We start from the raw sequence: 18,726 nt of genomic DNA on the forward strand, positions 1-18,726 counted from the left end.
ACATCCTCCTCCTCCTCCTCATCCTCATCATAATCATACTCCTCCTCCTCATCATCATCATCCTCCTCCTCATCACTACACTGTGCTTCATTATGGTTAATGAATTAAAATTTCTTAGTCACGACCCGACACACATCATAAATTTTCAAACTAGAATAAGATCGTCCTTTAACATCTTCTGAAAAAATGAAACTTAGAAATCATAGCAATGATGCTTTAACAGAAAATACAAGCATACAAAGGGTTTTCCCTCATTAAATTAGTCATTTTCAAAGAACTGTACCAATCCAAAAAAAAAAAAAAAAAAAAAAAAATACAGAAAACAGTAAACCCCTGGACCATGGAGCAGGTTAACCCTGATGTTCACAATGAAACTGTTATGAGAGACAGGTCTGGAATGTCATCAGCATTCTTGAGGCCCATACCCCTCCCAGACCTCCTTATAAGCTGGTCCACATAAACTCAATCCATAGTTGTGAAGACAGCTCACTTGTTGGGAGTGGGAGGAAGATAAACAGGTTTGAGTAATCCATCCATCCATCCATCTTCTATACCTCTTATTCCTCAGGGAACCTGGAGTCTATCCCAGGGAGCACTGGGCACAAGGCGGGGTACACCCTGGACAGGGTGCCAATCCATCACAGGGCACAATCACATACACACTCACTCATATATTACGGACACTTTAGACATGCCAATCAACCTACCATGCATGTGTTTGGACTGGGGAAGGAAACCCCACAGCACGGGGAGAACATGCAAACTCTGCACACACAGGGCAGCGGGAATCGAACCCCCGACCCTGGAGGTGTGAGGCGGACCTGCTGAGTAATAATGGATGCAATTCTGTATGATGATTATGGACACTCTATGTGGTAAGAGACTGGATTCACTTGTACAAGTGTTTTTAAAGGGCCAGTGAATCTTGGAGTTGTCGTATGGGAGTCTCAAGTCTCGTACGGGAGTGGTTGGAATCTTAGGACCGTGGCGTGAGGAGGTGTGGGAAGAGGAAAAAAGGCGGCAGGCTTTAGAGAAAGAGTTGGTGAGAACTTTGTTGTTGAATCCTTGTGAAACTGGCAGATCAGTTCTGAGCGTCGTGGTATGGGTAGAGGTTCCTAGGGGAAGATGGTGAGATGTTCTAGTTTGTGCACAAGCTGAGCATTCTTTGTCAAAATCCATCACATTGCTCTTCATAGAGGACCATCCGAATCTGTTGGTTGCCAGGGTGACAGTACATTGTTCATATAACGTACCGCAAGGGGTTGCAGTGGGTAGTGTCGCTACCCTGGTGCTCCTGGGTTAGGTTACTGATGTTTTGCATGTCAGAACCATGTCATGAACCAGGTGGGGGGGGGGTTCCTCCCATCTCCCAAAAACATGACGTTAAGATGACTGGCTACGCTAAATTGGCCCTAGGTGTGAATGCGTGTGTGAATGCGTGTGTGAATTTGTGCATGGTGCCTTTCAGTGGAAGCTTGAACACACTGTGGAACACACTGACCAGGAAAAAGTAGATAGTGAGGATAAATAAATGAATAATATTTGACATTAAAACATCTGTATAATCAAACGACATCTCATTACATACACAGTACCAAACTGCAAGAGAATGAAATTTCCTGTTCTTTATGCAGCGTACATTGTGGACTAGGCAAAGCTTCTGAATCCTTTCTCTCTTATGTAATGTGTTTCTAGAAATTTGATAAAGCGTGCTTAGTAGCCTTTACAAAAGCTGACGCACAGCAGTTTTGCACAGCAGTTTTTGACCTATACAATAGCCCAGTGAACAGCCTGGATTTGTCTGGGTTTGGCCAAGCATGAAGGATAGTTCAGTCACAGGTTATTAGTTATGTAAACCACTTTGCTCTGAACACATGGTGAGCGCAAAGGGATTGTTCCAAATCAGTCAGCATTGTACATGTTGCCTATAAAAGATGTGCTCAGCCATAGCTCTGGTTTCAACTTGGAGCACATTTTCAAACTATAGGCATTAAAGGCTCGAGGGAACAATTAACAAATTTACACAGAATTTGGGAAACCGCCTCGATGGATTCAGACCAAGTAGATGGCGGCAATCTGAGCCATGGCAAAAAGAACGGTGTAAGGGTAAGTGGGAAACATGTAGCCTCTTCGGAGTGGGATACAAGACGGTTTGATTTGCCTATAGTCCAGACTAACTTATCTGCTCCAAGTCCCACTGACAACTCCACTATAATTTCGATTGGCCCACACTACTGGCCCACTGTCTCCACTGCACCGCAGCCCGAGGACTTCGCTTGTACTGATGAATGGAATAGAGAAGGCAACCCAGACAACCTACCTCCAGGAGCAGGTGTTTCTAGCGTTTCTAAACAAACAATGGAGGAACTGAAAAGCCTGCTGAGAGAGCGAGATGAAGACCAATTAGTTCGTCATCGCTGCCACATGCCTGGACAGAGAATCGACTGTAAACCAGATGACATACCAACTAAGTCCTTCACAACCTTCAAGCCCACTCTAGGGAGTAGTAGAACAAGAGATAATGTTTCATCTGGTCGGGAATCTGGAGGTTCTTCGAAGACAGGTGGGCATACAAATAGTCCCACCGGTTTTACGTCACCCACCAGTGAAAGACCATACTGGGTCGACCCTAGGACATCACCGACAGGTTAGTGTCCCTTTTGGAGTTCACTACCTCTGCTCTTATAGCGTCTGGTAAACTGTGAACGGATGTTAACGAATAATTCGAATTTCCGTACGCTCTGTAGATAACAAGAAGAATCCAGACACAGAATACTACGGATCCCAAAACTTCATTTCAGAGGTTGAACACATAAAGCAGCAGATCAACCGTGAGAATATAGGCTTCGTTCGCTTTGAAGCCACCGATCTCCATGGTGTATCTAGATCCAAGACTGTCCCTGCTTCCTTATTTCATGTAAATACTTCTCTATCTTCGTCCAGCTATGATTCTTTTCTTTTTTGATTGAATAAAATTTAATAAGCATCGATGACGTTAAAATGATCATCGAAATATTCCGTTGTAAAAATGTATAGTATTGATTATTACTTTTCATTGGCATCACAGGAAAAAGCAGTTTATGGTGTGCCCATGCCTAGAAGCTACCTGGAGCTGACACTGAGCCCCAAGGAAAATGAGGTTGATCATCCAGTTGCTGCCAGTTTCAACAATGATATTCTTCTGATCCCTGATCTCTCCACCTTCCGGATCCTTCCTTGGGCTGAGCAGACTGCTCGTATCATTTGCGATCCTTGTACCATCACAGGGATCCCTCTGCGTACATCTCCTCGCTTTATTGCTAAGCTGATGCTGGGTCAGCTTCAAGCCATGGGATTCTCCATCCATTCTTCTTTCACATATGAATGCTGCATCTTTGGAGTGCCGGAGCGGATGGGCTCCAAGGTCATATTTTTCCCTGCTACTACTCTACTGAGTAATCACGACATGCCTTTCTTACAGCAACTGGTGAGAGGGATGTACCACATGGGCATCAGCGTGGATAGCTTTGCATCCGCCAGCGGTCCAGGACAAATGGAGATCTGCTTCAAGCCTACATTTGGGATTGAAACCGCCGACGGTGCCTTCACCTTTCGTACTGGAGTTAAAGAATTGGCCAGAAAGTGTGACTACATTGCCACCTTCCTTACTGATGAGACCATCTACAATTCTGGCTGCCTGTCCCACAGCCTATGGGATGCCAATGGCAGGAGAAATCTTTTCCATTCAGGCACTAGCGAGATGTCCGAGATTGGTAAGAAATGGCTTGGAGGTCTTCTCCACCACTCACCAGCTCTAAGCTGCCTGATGTCTCCAGGGATAGCCTACCAGACTCAAATTTCCAAAGGCAAGTGTTCAAAGAGCAAATTCTATGCCACGTGTGGCTGCAACGACAACAGTTGTGCTTTTAACGTGAAGCTTCACTCTGGGCAGGAGACCCACATTGAGAACAAGCTTGGCTCAGCAATGGCAAACCCTTACATAGTCTTGGCAGCTACCATCGCAGCTGGATTGGATGGTATCAAGCATAACCTCTGCGCAGAACAGTTCCTTAACAGGGCTCCAGTGCAGCAAAAACAGTTTCCCATACCTGTTAAACTGGAGGATGCTTTAGTGGCCCTGGGAGAAGACGGTGTGATTCGTGGGGCGCTGGGTGAGCCATTTGTGCGTTATTTCATTGCCATGAAACGCCTAGAGATTGAGACACAGGAGACTGATACAGACAGGAACAAAACCCTGGAATACTTCATCTAGAGATCATTTTCATGTGATGAACTGGTTTCCCTGTCGGAAGTCAGGTAGAATATAATGAGGTAAAAATCTTGTATTACTTCTGAGGAACGTAAAGGGTTAGGGGTGATGGAGGGGTAGTTTTGTCATAATCCACACCTAGAGTATATAGGTCTTGCGACTGTGACTACCAAGACACCGGAAAACACTATTGTTATCTTTGAAATGCGCCATCGTTTAAAGCCTATGAAGAGCCTTTATATAAAATGGGGGAGAAAAACACACCCCCAAGTTAAATTCTTACCTTAACGACAACACAAAACTTTATAATAGTATTTATTTTCTACGAACCTTAGGCCCAGGCTCCACCACTCAGTGAGATATTCCAAATAAATGCTTTTACTTTCAACACATATATAAAGACGTTTCACCGTGCTTTCATCCTGCACGCATATTTATGTCCGTTACGGATTACAGGACAACCTTCTAAACACTTTAACCTTTGTAATCTTAAACCATAAGACAAAAATATACCTCCCTGACGGGTTGCCTTTAACCGAATTACTCCGAATTAATCTACTGGGTGAACTGGCTAAGCAAGAAGTCATTTTATTAAGGACATTTTTCGCCGAGGACCATTTCCTGAAGATATAAAGATATAAAACGCAGCAGTGACCGATTCCTGATTTCTGATCCGAAGCTCCGCATAGAGCAAAATAACTGGGAATGCAACAGATGGAAGTTGATCACTGTTTTTATTGCCAAAACAAAGCATTACGAACTACAGAAGAAGAGGTGTATGGTGATGGCGTTCACAAACGTGGTGGTTGTTATTATCATAATGTTTTTGGATTAAATGAATATTTAACCACTTCCTTGACTTTTGTTACAACAGAGTCTGATATTAGAGTTCTAGTCTGATCTAATAAAATCTACCCAAACGCATTTCTGAAAGCTCTCATGCACATAGAACGTAGACTATGTTGATTTATAAGCCACCTCTATGAAAAATGACAAACTAACAAGGTTAACTTGATGCCAATATTCTTTTATTTTGGCCAATAAGTTAGCGATTGATAAACCACTTCTGTGGTCAAATTTTTCAAATATTATCAAGCACTATACGTTTTTTTGCGATATCAATATCTAAATCATCCACTGGAAGTAACGTAACAGCTTCTTGTTTTACTTCTTGGTGGGCGTTGGGGACCTCATGAATCTGGGAGGAGTGGGGGACTTGGCACTCCTAGGTGGGGTGGGGGATTTGGGAGTCGGGGTAGGGGACTTTGCGGCTTGAGGTGGAGTTGGGGATTTAACAGACGGGGCTGGGGTAGGGGTCTTCACGGATGGTGCAGGAGTCTGGGGCTTTGAGGAGGGTGGTGCGGAGGACTTGGGTGCTGTGGTGGGTCTCGCCATCTGTCCCAACTTGGGTTCATGGATCTCCTCGCCCAGCTTGTACACACTGACGGTGATCTCCACAAACTCGCCGCCATACTTGTTCCGCACGTTGATGCTGTACTTGCCTGAATCATCCACCGTAACGGATTTAATGGTCAGGCTGGCAAACTTGCCGCTCTCGAAAGTGATCTGGTTGTGGTCGTCAGACACAACTTCCTGTTCGTTCTTGAACCAGGTGACCTCGGGCTTGGGGTCACCCCACACTGTACATGTCAAGTTCAGGGTCTGAAAAGTTGAGAGGTCAGAAAGATGTATTGTGAGGGCTGCGTGCGACTACTTTTGTTTACTTGAAACTTTATTAAGAACCCAAATGATGAAACAAACACAAAACATGATAGAATTCTTTAAGCCTGGGATTAGTTTTACTTTCCGATTAAAGTACAGGCCAGCTAAATATTACCTTGTACTCCATAATCGTGACGACGTCTGGCAGTCCACCCACTACTCTGCCACGGTCTACAGAGGACGAGAGGAGACATTTTAACATATGCATTCAGCTACACGCCTTACTCGGTGTCAAAACTGCATTGATCGTTACATAAAAAAAAACGTGAGATATTTTTAAAGCGCTGAGTTGAAAAGACTGTAGAGTTGTACGACTACAACATGATGATAGTTTTGTCGTTCTGAGTTGCGCTCACTTTTCTCTGCAAATGCTGCGGCCCTGTAAAAAAGAAGCACGACTCGTTAGCAAAAACTGTTCGGTAAAAAAAAAAACGTATGTTATTGCTGCGTATTACTGTTTCACTTACTTGAGTCGCTGGAATTCAGCATAAGCATCATTGTATGCTGTTTTGATAAGGAGAAGAAGAAAACAAAAGACACTAATACAACAATAAATCTTTTCTGCGTGAATATGTAATAATAAGGCAAATGAACAAAATACGCGATACCCAGATAACACAACACGACACCATATTAAACCGAGGAGATGGGAATAAAGCCCATGTAGGCATTCAAATAGGCATACATAGGCATTTTAAGTCATTCAATTAACAATGCATGACTTGCCTTGTCCAGAGAGGTCAAAGGATCGGGTGTGGGCAGTTTTGCCATCGTGAATCTCAATGGTGTACTGGCCCTTCTCCCTATCAGTAGGCTCACAGATCTGCATCCAGGCCATTTCGGACGTGCCTCCGATCCTCATCCTCTCCGAAGAGGCGATTTTACTTTCCCTAAAAACGCGAAAAACAAGACTCAACACTACGATCCTAAAACTCAGCCATCGACAGCCATGGCTTATATTATGATCGGGGATTATATTTGCTCGATGCACTCAGTTGAATTGAACTCGGTTAACTGCGGGTATGAGCGTGCACTTGTAAGACTCTCGGATTAACGCAAAACGTGAGTACTTGTGGAACCAGCTGGTCTTCATTTCCTCTGTGTAGTATTTCATATAGCACTGCAGTCTGATGCCCTCTGGTGTGCACTGCAACATCAGTTCAGAGGCAGAGGAGCCTGCAACAACCAGGAACCGTATTTAGAAGCCCGACCCCGTTTTATACTCGAGTATATTCTCATTCTCCATACGCATGCTCATTCGGTAAGGAAGTGTGCAACAGCACAGCGATACCGAGAGTAGATCTCCTTTTCGGCACAAAACATTCTCAATGGCTTTAAAATGACATTTCCACAATACTAAAGTTCTATAGCTCCAAATATGGCTTTGTGTATATATATATATATATACAAAAAAAATAATAATAAGATTACAGATTAATGCAAGTAAATGAAATAAAAATGAATTAAAATAGGATAAAGGCTTAGCCTTAAGTATTAGTGCAGATGTGCGAGTAAAAGCTTTCGAATGCGGTCCGTGTACCAGAAACGTGGGCGATGGCGCTGATGATATCCTCAAATACTACACGGAGAAAGAAAAAAAAGAAAAGAAAAGAAAAGGTGATTAGATTATCCAGTGAAATACGACAGAAAATAATGAACATACTGTATATGATAAAAGCATTACCTTGGCCAGAAATGTCATAAACAGAAGTATCCTTTCCACGATCATCGCTCAGCACTGCTTTGTAAATGCCCTGGTCTTTTCTGGAAAACTGTAAGATGGATTACAGTTATGTTCAAGCTTTAAGCTAAAACATTAGAAATTTTATATATATATATATATATATATATATATATATATATATATATATATATATATATATATATATATATATATATATATACACACGGATAACATTCAAGAAAAAAAAAAAAAAAGTTGAGTTCGTTACCAAGGGGATAGGAAGCGCGCAGGATCCGGACATTGGGTTGGGTGCGGCATCGAGAGTGATTTCTTCGTCTTCTTTAAACCAGGTGAACGTGGTGTCTTTCCTCACGTTGGCCAGCTAGAACACGATCGCATAACATTCTTTGAGACCTCCGGTGCAGCACAGTATTCAAGACGGCGATGACGGTCACTCTTTACATTTATGCCACCGTGTACAGGCTTCAAATAATGTTCATATAACACAGATTATTAGGTATGCTTGCTGGATGACGTAGGTGGTCCTCTGCTGAACGTTTTTAATTTACCTTGCATACAAGCTTAACGGTGCACTCGTCATCCACATGGAAAGACAGGTACTCCGAGAAATGTGGGCCTGGGTAAGAGAAAGAGTGTTCAGTATGCGTTCAGTAGGAATGTTCCGCTATTACACGACTCTGCGATAAACTGCGGAGTGGGGTGTGTTTACTGTACGCATCGTTTATAACCTTGTTTCCTCAGGTGTTCTTTTCGCTGAAATTCAGCCTCCTTCAGTGCAGTCTTGAAGACTGAAACCAAACAAACCAAAACAGTGTCACTCACTTAAACTGACGAGAACAAGAACGCAGTCGTAGCTGGACAATGCCATGTCTCACCATCTCCCACAAGCACCAGGGAGCTTTGGTTCTTGGCTTTTCCGTCATGGATCTGAAGGGTATACGTGCCCTCGTTGGCTCTGGTGAAGTGCTCAATTACCATCTGAATAACTCCAGTGGAAGCATTGTGGCTAACCTTTTGACCCTAAACTCTCACACACACACACACACACACACACACACACACACACACACACACACACACACATAATAGCACTTAAAATATAATGAGACATTTGAGAAGGCACTGAACCAAGAGTTTGATCAGTGTTGAAGGATACCGCCGTTAGTACATGTTTATGTAGTGAATATGCGCTTTGTTCTTTTCAAGTAACACTCGGTCGCAGTGAGGAGGTCATGGTCATGCGCGGGACGTGCTCTCTACCTCGGAACTAGTGATCTCCTTATCGTTAACGATGAACCTGTAGGACGCAGCAGAGGACAGCTTCTTGGCCTGCAGCCAGAAACGCACATGACCCTTCTCGAGAACTTCGTAGTTCAGCTCTGTCTTCAGGGGAACAACTGAAATCCCAAAGAAAACAAACAAGTCTTTGTGTGTACAAAGTAGGTGCTGTAAGTGGGGAACAACAACAACAACAACAACAACAATTAAAACAGATATCTGTACTAACTTGGATGTCTGATGTTGTAGCTGAGGTCGAGCATTTTATTGAGTTCTAAAAAGGAGAGAATAAATCCGATTTAGAGGGACATTATACAAATCTGAAATGGGGGAAGACCAAGTCCTCAATTGGACCTCCGTCACATACCCTCCTCCTTGAGGCTGTAACTAGAGGACACTCCTTCTGTATCCGTCACAGCCACTGAGTAGAGACCCAGGTCGTCCTTCTCAGGGTTGATAAACGTCAGCTTGGAGCTGCAGGCAACACAGTTACACGGTTAGTTCTTACACCAGTAAGACCTGGATGCTTAATATAGTTAAGATGTGTAGCGCAACGCACGTTCTTCCGACAGCTGAGGCGGTGACTCTCTTGGATTCGGCGATTTCTTTGTAGGACTTGGACCAAACAAACTTGGAGTGCTCAGATGTCTCGCAAGCCTCGAAGGACAAGAAGATATCTCCAGTCTCCTCATCCACACCACAGACGATCTCCTTCGTACCTTAGAAACAGTCGCACACGACGAATAAAATATATTTCAAGGACGAGTACGCATCATGAACGAATGATGAACTTGAGCGTTAAAAAAAACCCTCCTAAAACTATAATGAGTGAATTTGCTTTTAAACGATAGAAAGGCAAAGTTACCTGGCAGAGCTTTAACACACACAGCCTCAGACACGTCTGAGGCCCTTCCTTTACCCGAGGCATTCGCGGCACATACTTTAAACACATACGAAGCTCCTGTCTCCACACCGGTCACCTACATGACAAAACATAGCCAAACTGAGGACATGTAAAAAAAATTATGCAAATTTTGAATCTGATGGTCGTGACACGTCTCAAAAAAAGTTGGGACGGGCGCAACAAAAGGCTGGAGAAGTAAGTGTTAGTAAAAAGAAACAGCTGGAGGAACATTTCGCAACTAATTAGGTTAACTGGCAACAGGTCAGTAAGATGACTGGGTATAAAAAGAGTATCTTAGAGAGGCGGAGTCTCTCAAAAGTAAAGATGGGATGGAATCTGGATGGAAGCAGATGTTGCTCTAAAACCTGTACATACCTTTCAGCATTGATGTCGCCTTTCCAGATGTGCAAGCCGCCCATCACATACGCACTCATGCACCATCAGCGACGCAGGCTTATGAACTGAGCGCTGATAATTGGGTTTGTGCGTCAATTGACACAAGGGGAAATGTATTTATACATTTTTTTTGCTAGAGTGGGTGTGTACCTGTATTTTCCGATTTTTTTTAATGACCTGTTCACTCACTGAGGTTGCCAGATTTTTCCTTATTAGTGCATGAACGTTTCACTTGTGCATACGACACTACCTTGAAACCTTGCCTTGCCTTGAAGAACACATACCGTGCAAGGGGAGGAATAAAGCACGGTTTATATAAGGGAAACGAGAGCCTAAAGACGTATACTGGGAATAGATTGAGGTTGATGAACCGTGAGTCGTGGTGATTTGTCATCTTTGCAAGTTTGTCTCAAGCTGGAATCCACCCACATTAAGTGGCTGCCAGCCGAGAAAATAGCACCGGTGTATATATATCGGATCCTAATAATAACAGAGAGGCAGGCGGACCAAAATGAGTCCAAATAAAAACACTGACTCCTAACAACTATGATGATGACGATGTCGAAAATGTGAAGCTTACGGATGGGTTAAATAAACAAACCAACAAATAAATAAATAAAACTGTGGCTGCTGTTGGGAGCTGCAGCAGAGTCATGAATAATTCATACAATCATTTATTCCATAAGTTCATTTTTAGTTGTCCGTTACCTTCAAGTAACAACGGTTCACGGCCTCAGCATTGACTGCCACAAAGTCAGAGGATCCCTTCTTGGCCATTTCCAGAAAGTAACCCGTGATAGGACTGGCCCCAGTGTAGACTGGAGCCTTCCACCGCACCAGGAGCGAATCATCTCGCACCTCCCAGAAACTGATGTCATATGCAGGGCCTGCAGGTGTGAAACAGTGTAAGGAAACACCTAAGGAGGAAACTAACCTGTTCTAACTGGTAGCTCATATTCTAAACCAATTACATTTTTTTTTATAAAGATGCTCTTTTACTTAAAAGTCGCAGTCGACCCTGTAAAAAAAACAAAACAAGAAAAAAAATGAACGAATGCTACGCGTGCTTTTGCTCATCGCTCATCGGGATAACGACAGATATTCAAATCATTGTGTTGCTTTATTAATCGAGCACTTTACCATTACTGTACTATTATTACCAGTCTTCGATCAATTACTCTCAATATGTGGATATGTCTGTCCGTATTCTGATTGGACAGGCCACGGATACTCACCAGGCTCAGGCATGGTCCAGGCCTCACAGGCGAATGGCACGCTGGGCTCAGATGCCAGACCGACACCGGCCATGTTTCCAGCTTGAACTTTAAACTCGTAGAAGTTTCCAGCGGTCAGATTCTCCACCTGTGTGTCGAGTAAAACAGAAGCATATTCACAGAGATGCATTGCGCACAGTGTATATACGCCATCAATCTTCTAGTAGCCATGTTTTGACTGGATATCAGCTAACCACACCGTGAAAATACCCACGCCCGAGACGACATCTTCCGAATATGCTTCATAATATGTCAGAACTGCTTACCTTATAAACCCTGCTAGTGGCAGGTCTTGAGCTGACCTCCTTCCACAGCACAGAGTCCGCTTCCCGTTTGTCCAGGAAGTACGACGTGATCCTGCTTCCACCGGTGTGTTTAGGGCGTTTCCAGGCGAGGGTCATGGAGGCTCCGTCGCAGCTGAGCAGAGTGATGGCGTACGGGGCAGAGGGCACCGCTGAAAAGCAACGAGACCGAGTTAAGCGACGGGACGCATGTCTGTTACGTGATTGGACTGCTGGATCAGAAAACTTGAACCGCAACGAGGTGCTTGATTCTAGATAGCATTCAAGGGTACAAGCATGGACTTGAGTCCACATCCACACCTTAAAACCGTGTGTGAATCATGTCAGTGGAGAGACAGTCGATAATAATCAATCAATAAATGAAAACGTGGGGTTATTGAATGGTAAAGAAAAGCTGACTGGAGAGTGAGTTTAGTTGTGCTGTTGAGGAACGCATATAAAACTCACATACCATAGTCCACTCCTCTCTCTGTGTGAGACAACAGAAGAATCGATCGAATTCATCTCTCATTCCACAACAGCATAGTTTGCATTGAGAGTGATACAGGAATCTGCGTTAATACAGTTGCGCTCATAAATTTACACACCCCTCGCAGAACCTGCTAAATGTTAACAATTGTTTTTAAAAATAAGAAGGATCGTCCGCGTTGCATTTATTTATTTATTTATTTGAATTTAGTTCTACCCTGAATGAGCTATTTCGCGTAACAGGTGTTTACATCTAGTCCACGAGACAAGATAATAGCTGAATTTACACACATGAACCAGTTCAAAAGTTTACACACGCTTGATTCTTAATCCCGTGTGTGGTTACCTGGATGATCCACGTCTGTGTTTATGTTCTGTGAGAGTTCTTCACGAGTCCCTTGTCTGTCCTGAGCAGTTAAACTGCCCACCGTTCCATCAGAAAAATCCTCCAGGTCCTGCACGTTCTTTCCTTTTCCAGCATCTTCTGCATGTTTAACCCCTTTCTAACTATCGCTATATGATGTTGAGATCCGTCTTTTCACACCGAGGACGACCGAGGGACTCGTACACGACTACTACATAAGGTGCAAACGTTCACCGATGCTCAAGAAGGCGACACGATACATTAAGAACCAGGGGGGTGTAAACTTTTGAACAGGAGGATCGGTGTAAACTCTTATTAATTTTTCCATTTAGCACTGCCCTTAAGAAGCTACATAAGATATCTACAGAAGACAAAATAATTTAAAATGAAAGAATTTACACCAATCATACCGTCTCACTTATTATTATTATTTATATTTTTTTAAATTATGAACATTTTGCAGATTCTGCACGGGGGGGGGGGGGGGGGGGGGGGTGTGTGTGTGTACATTTATGAGTACAACTGTACATACATACATACATACATACATACATACAGTATACAATAACAAACCGCCATCGATAATCTAATAATCCACATGAAAACATCTGCTTTACTGTTTTTTTTAGCATGTATTTGCATTGGGTGCAACTTAACCAGTAGCAGATGAACATAAATGAAGAATATAACCCAAAGAAATCTGGCTACATGCTTACCAAGAGCAGCGTCAATGAAGAGTGGAGTGGACTCCTGAGACTCTTCACTCAGACCATAGGCATTCACTGCCTGGACACGGAATATATACGTATCACCAGGAGTCAGGCCATGGACCACAAACCTGTCCAGATACATATTTAACCTTAGTTTACACTTTTAAAGAAGCGAGGCGTGTGAGAAAAACAAATCCGTGTGTGTGTGTGTGTATAAAGATATTACCTGGTGTGCTTGTAGGGTCTGTGATTGCAGGGCGCCCAAGTCTTGGAGCCGACAACACAGCAATCCACATAATAACCCATGAGGTTTTTGCCCTGTTTGGGCGGATCCCACTGCACAAACGCAGATGTTTTGGTGTTTCTAGAAGCGAAGACCTTACCCGGAGCCGAGGGAACTCCTGCAGGAAAACGACACATGAGAATAATACCAGCGGAATCATGGAGAAGAAAAAACAAACAACCCCAGATCAAAGCAATGTTAATTATACTCCTGCTTTGATACTGGGATGTCTGGGAAGCTGCGTTCAGCGTTTGTGTTTGAATTCGTCCCGTGATACTTGACTTTCCTTCTTTCCGAAGAGAGCGGTGACGCGAGACAGATTGAAATGCAAAGCAGTATTATAACGCAAACCTTCTCACATGGTGACTGCAGAAGCCTTTAGAGGAGGCTGTGCCGTTGAGGTGAGGTGTTCTCAAACTGGAAAACACCGACATGCTTTGTGTTTGAGTGACGCAGCCTGAACGTACGATTTTCATGCGGTTTTCACGTTAAAATTCAAATCAGTGTGAAACTGGCTTCTGGTGGTGGTGGTGGTGGTGGTGGTGGGGGTGTGTGTGACATGGCTACATGGTTATATTGGTCCAAATACAACTATAGTGAGCGTCTGTCCTCTTCATGATATGTTCATAACCAAAACGTGGTGATTCATACATACCGGTGCTTGGAGCGCAGCCTGAAAAATATGTCATGAGACAAGTTTATCAAAGAAGCTCTTGAAGACGAATCACAGAAATTTCATCTGTGGTTAGAAACGTAAAGAAAGCCGTGGCTGGGCTTTCCGTAGTAATATAATAAACCTTCCAAAATATTAACGCTTTCTCCATCTTAATTTGACTTTTGTCTCAGGACGGTGTTTACGATTAAGGAAAAGCCGCTTACCGTAAGCGTCTGCCTTCTGGATGAGAGCCGAGGGCTCCGATGGTTCGCTCGGGCCGTACTTGTTGACTGTGATAACGCGGAAACGGTACGCTTTCGTGGCCTCCAGATCGTAAAGAGGGTAACGTGGCGAGCGGATTTGTACGCCCGTGTTGACTCTCTGCCACGAGTTACTGTCACCCAGCGACTGAGGTGAGGGACAAGCGCAAAGTCAGCCGGGGCAAAGAGCAGGTCGGGGAAGAAAATGATTCCTGCAGTGCTTTAGAAATGCTAAGACACTAGCATGCTATTAATATATAATAACTGCTGACTCAAACATGAATACACATAGAACAGCTCTAAGGTCTTAGAATCATATCAGTTATTAAAGAGTCGAAAGAAGCAGACTTCCTGTTAGAACACTTCCTCGAGTCGGCGATTAGTGTTTTTTTTTTACGGGAACCGAGTTCGACTCGTGCGTTTACCGTACGAGCCCCGTTTAACAGCCTGAAAAGCTAAACAACCGCAGACGTACGGTACACACACTCACACACCTTCTCAATGAGGTACCACACAGTTGCCCGTCCTCGGGGAATGGGTGGCTTCCAGCTCAGAACAATATACGTGTGATTTATTTCAGTAGCATGCACGTCTGTCGGGGGCTCCGGCAACGTAACGTACGCTAAATAAGAACAGATCAGGGATTGATTTGGAAATAGAACTTCATACATTTTACTACATTTATTTATTTTTTTTTTTTGCAATGATTCTTATTGGACAAGGTAAATATTTGGTTTAGATTACTCTTCAACTGTATTTGGAGAAGAAGAAAAAAAAAAAACCCCAACTAAACAGTTAAATATACACTACCGGTCATTCTTTATTTTTGATTATTTCCCGACATTTTAGAAGAAGAATAAAGTCATCAAAAGTCACAATTGGAACTATGGGAATTATGTTGTGATTAAAATAAATAAATAAATCAATCAATCAAAGATAATGTACTATTTTAGCATCTTCAAATTGTTATATCGCAGCAAACCAGTGACTACATTTCCCATACTGCACTGCGGCCTACAAACATGGCCGCCATGGACTGCGAATCCCAGAACACACACACACACACACACACACACACACACACACACACACACACACACACTCATTCCAATCACGCACACCTGCATCCAATTCACAGCACTCACAACCACGCTATACAAGAGACTTTGTGAACACTATGACGTCGCGAAGTATTGCGCTCAGTCTAGCCTTATCTCATGGTTGCGTTTCTGGTCATGGACCGCGTTTGTTTACGGCGATTCTCTGTTCTGCCTAGGTTTCCATGTTTCACTGGTCGTTTGACCCTAGCCTGCCTTGCACTGTGTTTCCTACTTGATCCTTTGTACTTCGTATCGGTTCTATTAATCTGCCATACCTGCGCTTGCTTCCGTCTCAGCCTCCGTCACATGACACAAAGCAGACCCACTTTTTTGCCTAGAATTTCCACAAATGAATTCTTGGCATTTTCTCGAGGAATTTCCCCGAGATGCGTTTTAAACAGTATTACAGGACTTCCCACCTACGCTGGACTCTTGTCGGCTGCTTTTCGGAATATTTCGCTCCGAGTCGTGCATTTAAAACAATATATTATTTTTGCACATAAAATGTTCGTTTTCTAACGAAAGAAACGGGTATGTCGGCGATGAGATTTTTGTCTACGACGCGCCGATTTCAACCATTTAATCTCACACCTTCAGATCAAAACGTCTCAAACGTCACGAGAAACATTTCAGCCGGGTGTCCACAAACTTTTGACCGGGAGTGTATAAAACTTTTCTAAGCCGTAAAAACGTTTGCATAGATCACCGAATTTGTCTTATTCCAATGAATACAACGGTATTTAAATCATAATATCAACAAACAGATTAGGCAGTTAAAGCAAATGCCACCAAGCGTTTACCTTGTCGTCAAAATGATGACATTTAAAACGATAAAAATAAATCGATTAAAGTTCACCAAAGATATTAGCTAGATGATTGCACTCAATTTTAGGAAAGCGTTTATTGTGAGGATGAACTTTTCCGTGAGCTGACACAAGACGTGGGGAATGTTAATGACGGTTAAACTGATTGAGGTTTAGTTTTTAAATGAATAATTAATTGCGAGACCAGCCAAAACCTACTGATATATCAAACAGACCCACTGTAAACTATATATAAAAAAAATTTCTTCAAAAGCTTCTTTGATGAATAGGATATTATTGAGTATACATAACCTTATCTCCAATGCTTCATATAGTCGTCATTAATGCGTGCGATTTCAACACCGTACTGTATGAGACCTCGACGGTAAGAATGTATTTCATCATCATGGTGGCGAATGAATTACTCGAAGTAATGTGCGATTAATAAAAGAATATAGAATCTAAACCAAGGATCTTCAGTGATTAAGGCACAATAGGTACTGACTGCTCTTTATGCTGTACGGATGAGATGTTCCAGATGTTAAGATGACTCGTTTAAGACAGCGTGATATAACAGACTGGATGAGCATGCAGTTCAGTCGATGAAAAAGATTCAATGATGTATGAGGATTAGTCTTTTTTTTTTTTTATGCTAGGACAAATGTGACATTAGTGTTTGTTTGAAATGAGTTAGTTGAGATTAGCATATCATAAAGGTACCTCCTTGCAGTTCCTCCTGTCGAATTGCGATATCATACTTCCCCTGGATTTTAATCACTGTTGTGACAGTAAAGAGAACTCGGTTCATTTATCCGGGAGGGTAATTTTTTACATATTTAATCACGTAAACACAAATATAATACGGCTCGGAATATCATGACGTGTGATGGCGGTGTGCGAGGTGTAAATGTAGAAATGCAATCATGTGTTTTTAACCAACGAGGATTCGGTGAATAGTGAAGTCCTGGGCTTTAATATCTACAAGCCACACGCTCCTTTTGCTCCAGGCCTTACCCCGAACACCCTGAACCGAAACGATGTGGGCAGATCGAAACCCTGCTGGATCGGTGCCGTAAGTCAAGCCCTACCTTCCACGTCACTTTCCACGTCGGCAGCGGTCACTCCAGAGGACATCCTGGAGGGCAGGCTGATACCCGCGCTGTTCACAGCCCGGACCCGGAAGTGATAGGAATCCCCCTCGGTGAGCCCATCCACAGGAAGCTTGCACACCTTAACGGGAGTGCTGTTGCACTGGACCCAGTCCTTAGTTCCAGACTTGCGTCTGGTGAGGATGACAGGAAATTCCATATTAAAATATATATATATATATAAATAATAATAATAAAATCATACTTATAGCAATATCTTATATTAACTTGCCACCGATGAAAACACAATGTGCTAACCTATCCACAAAGTAACCAGTGATAAGTGGCTCATTAGTGGTGTTGGGAGGCTTCCAGGAGACGAGGACATAATCCTTACTGGCATCAGAGACTGTGACGTCCATGGGAGCTCCTGGGGCTCCGGCTACTGAGGGCGCGGCGTCTGTAAACACAAACAGAAAAAGAAAAGATAGAAAAGATCTCTCTCTTTTTTTTTTCTTCTTTTCTTCAGATGCTTCTTTGATAAGAAGGATATTATGAAGTATATTAAGTATAAATAACCTTGTCTCTAATGGTTAATGTAGTGGTCATGGATTCGGTGAAGTAATGCATAAATACATAAGCATATAGTTAATGCTGATACAACAGAGCATCCTGGATGTTATCAATGATTATCAACGGGCTAACAATGAACTAGATAGAAAGTTGTGACTTTCCCAGGACGTCTCTGCGATGCTGAATAGAATGTGTTGAAGTTGCTGTTTATAAAGGTACAAGTATTTCTAGACTTATAACAGTCTTTCGAAGTTCAAAGAAACTGCGTTTCAACATCGTCATTCAGTGGAGCTTTTATTTTCTTCGTTGCAAGCTACTGTTGCCCGTGAACTTTACTACAGTGATGACGTATAACAGACTAAAAATTAAACTAAAAAGGTGCACGTCTGTAACAAACCCTTGACAAACAGGTAGGCGCTGTGTTCGGTGGTTCCATCCTTGGTCCAGACGCGCAGCGTGTACAGACCCTCATCATCCTTGTTCAGGTGAGGCAGAGTCAGCTTGGCAGCCCCACCGCCGACATACATCTCAGCCCATCTGGATGGTGTCAGCAGGGTATCTAGATGTGCGTACACACACCCAGTTAGGCGAG

General features: G+C 43.0%; 2 protein-coding genes across 9 annotated transcripts in view; one reads left to right on the plus strand and one right to left on the minus strand.

Moving 5' to 3' along the window:
* Window positions 1-4,986, plus strand: lgsn (lengsin, lens protein with glutamine synthetase domain). Its single transcript, XM_017477681.3, has 3 exons — window positions 1-2,647; window positions 2,748-2,917; window positions 3,068-4,986. Exons 1-3 carry the CDS (start codon window positions 2,047-2,049, stop codon window positions 4,250-4,252), a joined length of 1,956 nt encoding a protein of 651 aa, XP_017333170.1. The 5' UTR covers window positions 1-2,046; the 3' UTR covers window positions 4,253-4,986.
* The window catches only part of myom2a (myomesin 2a), a 23,690-nt gene continuing 9,930 nt past the window's right edge, over window positions 4,967-18,726 (minus strand). For 3 of the 8 annotated variants that reach the window (XM_017477599.3, XM_017477598.3, XM_017477603.3), the window contains 30 exons: window positions 18,532-18,693; window positions 17,880-18,021; window positions 17,562-17,755; window positions 17,194-17,250; window positions 15,065-15,192; window positions 14,535-14,718; window positions 14,311-14,328; window positions 13,599-13,773; window positions 13,379-13,500; window positions 12,282-12,299; window positions 11,795-11,982; window positions 11,490-11,616; window positions 10,963-11,141; window positions 9,820-9,934; window positions 9,514-9,673; window positions 9,322-9,428; window positions 9,184-9,228; window positions 8,937-9,073; window positions 8,552-8,696; window positions 8,405-8,464; window positions 8,225-8,292; window positions 7,924-8,037; window positions 7,656-7,743; window positions 7,512-7,550; window positions 7,042-7,147; window positions 6,698-6,861; window positions 6,439-6,475; window positions 6,328-6,350; window positions 6,087-6,142; window positions 4,967-5,911 (listed from right to left, as the gene is read on the minus strand). In XM_017477599.3, coding sequence (XP_017333088.1) covers window positions 5,414-5,911; window positions 6,087-6,142; window positions 6,328-6,350; window positions 6,439-6,475; window positions 6,698-6,861; window positions 7,042-7,147; window positions 7,512-7,550; window positions 7,656-7,743; window positions 7,924-8,037; window positions 8,225-8,292; window positions 8,405-8,464; window positions 8,552-8,696; window positions 8,937-9,073; window positions 9,184-9,228; window positions 9,322-9,428; window positions 9,514-9,673; window positions 9,820-9,934; window positions 10,963-11,141; window positions 11,490-11,616; window positions 11,795-11,982; window positions 12,282-12,299; window positions 13,379-13,500; window positions 13,599-13,773; window positions 14,311-14,328; window positions 14,535-14,718; window positions 15,065-15,192; window positions 17,194-17,250; window positions 17,562-17,755; window positions 17,880-18,021; window positions 18,532-18,693 — 3,656 coding nt within the window. In that variant the 3' untranslated portion in view covers window positions 4,967-5,413. The remainder of the gene's footprint in view (window positions 5,912-6,086; window positions 6,143-6,327; window positions 6,351-6,438; window positions 6,476-6,697; window positions 6,862-7,041; window positions 7,148-7,511; window positions 7,551-7,655; window positions 7,744-7,923; window positions 8,038-8,224; window positions 8,293-8,404; window positions 8,465-8,551; window positions 8,697-8,936; window positions 9,074-9,183; window positions 9,229-9,321; window positions 9,429-9,513; window positions 9,674-9,819; window positions 9,935-10,962; window positions 11,142-11,489; window positions 11,617-11,794; window positions 11,983-12,281; window positions 12,300-13,378; window positions 13,501-13,598; window positions 13,774-14,310; window positions 14,329-14,534; window positions 14,719-15,064; window positions 15,193-17,193; window positions 17,251-17,561; window positions 17,756-17,879; window positions 18,022-18,531; window positions 18,694-18,726) is intronic. The other 5 variants (XM_017477601.3, XM_017477600.3, XM_017477602.3 and 2 more) reach the window with 5 other exon arrangements.

The sequence above is a fragment of the Ictalurus punctatus genome, chromosome 10, assembly GCF_001660625.3.
Source record: "Ictalurus punctatus breed USDA103 chromosome 10, Coco_2.0, whole genome shotgun sequence".
In the NCBI taxonomy this organism is placed as follows: Eukaryota; Metazoa; Chordata; class Actinopteri; order Siluriformes; family Ictaluridae; genus Ictalurus; species Ictalurus punctatus.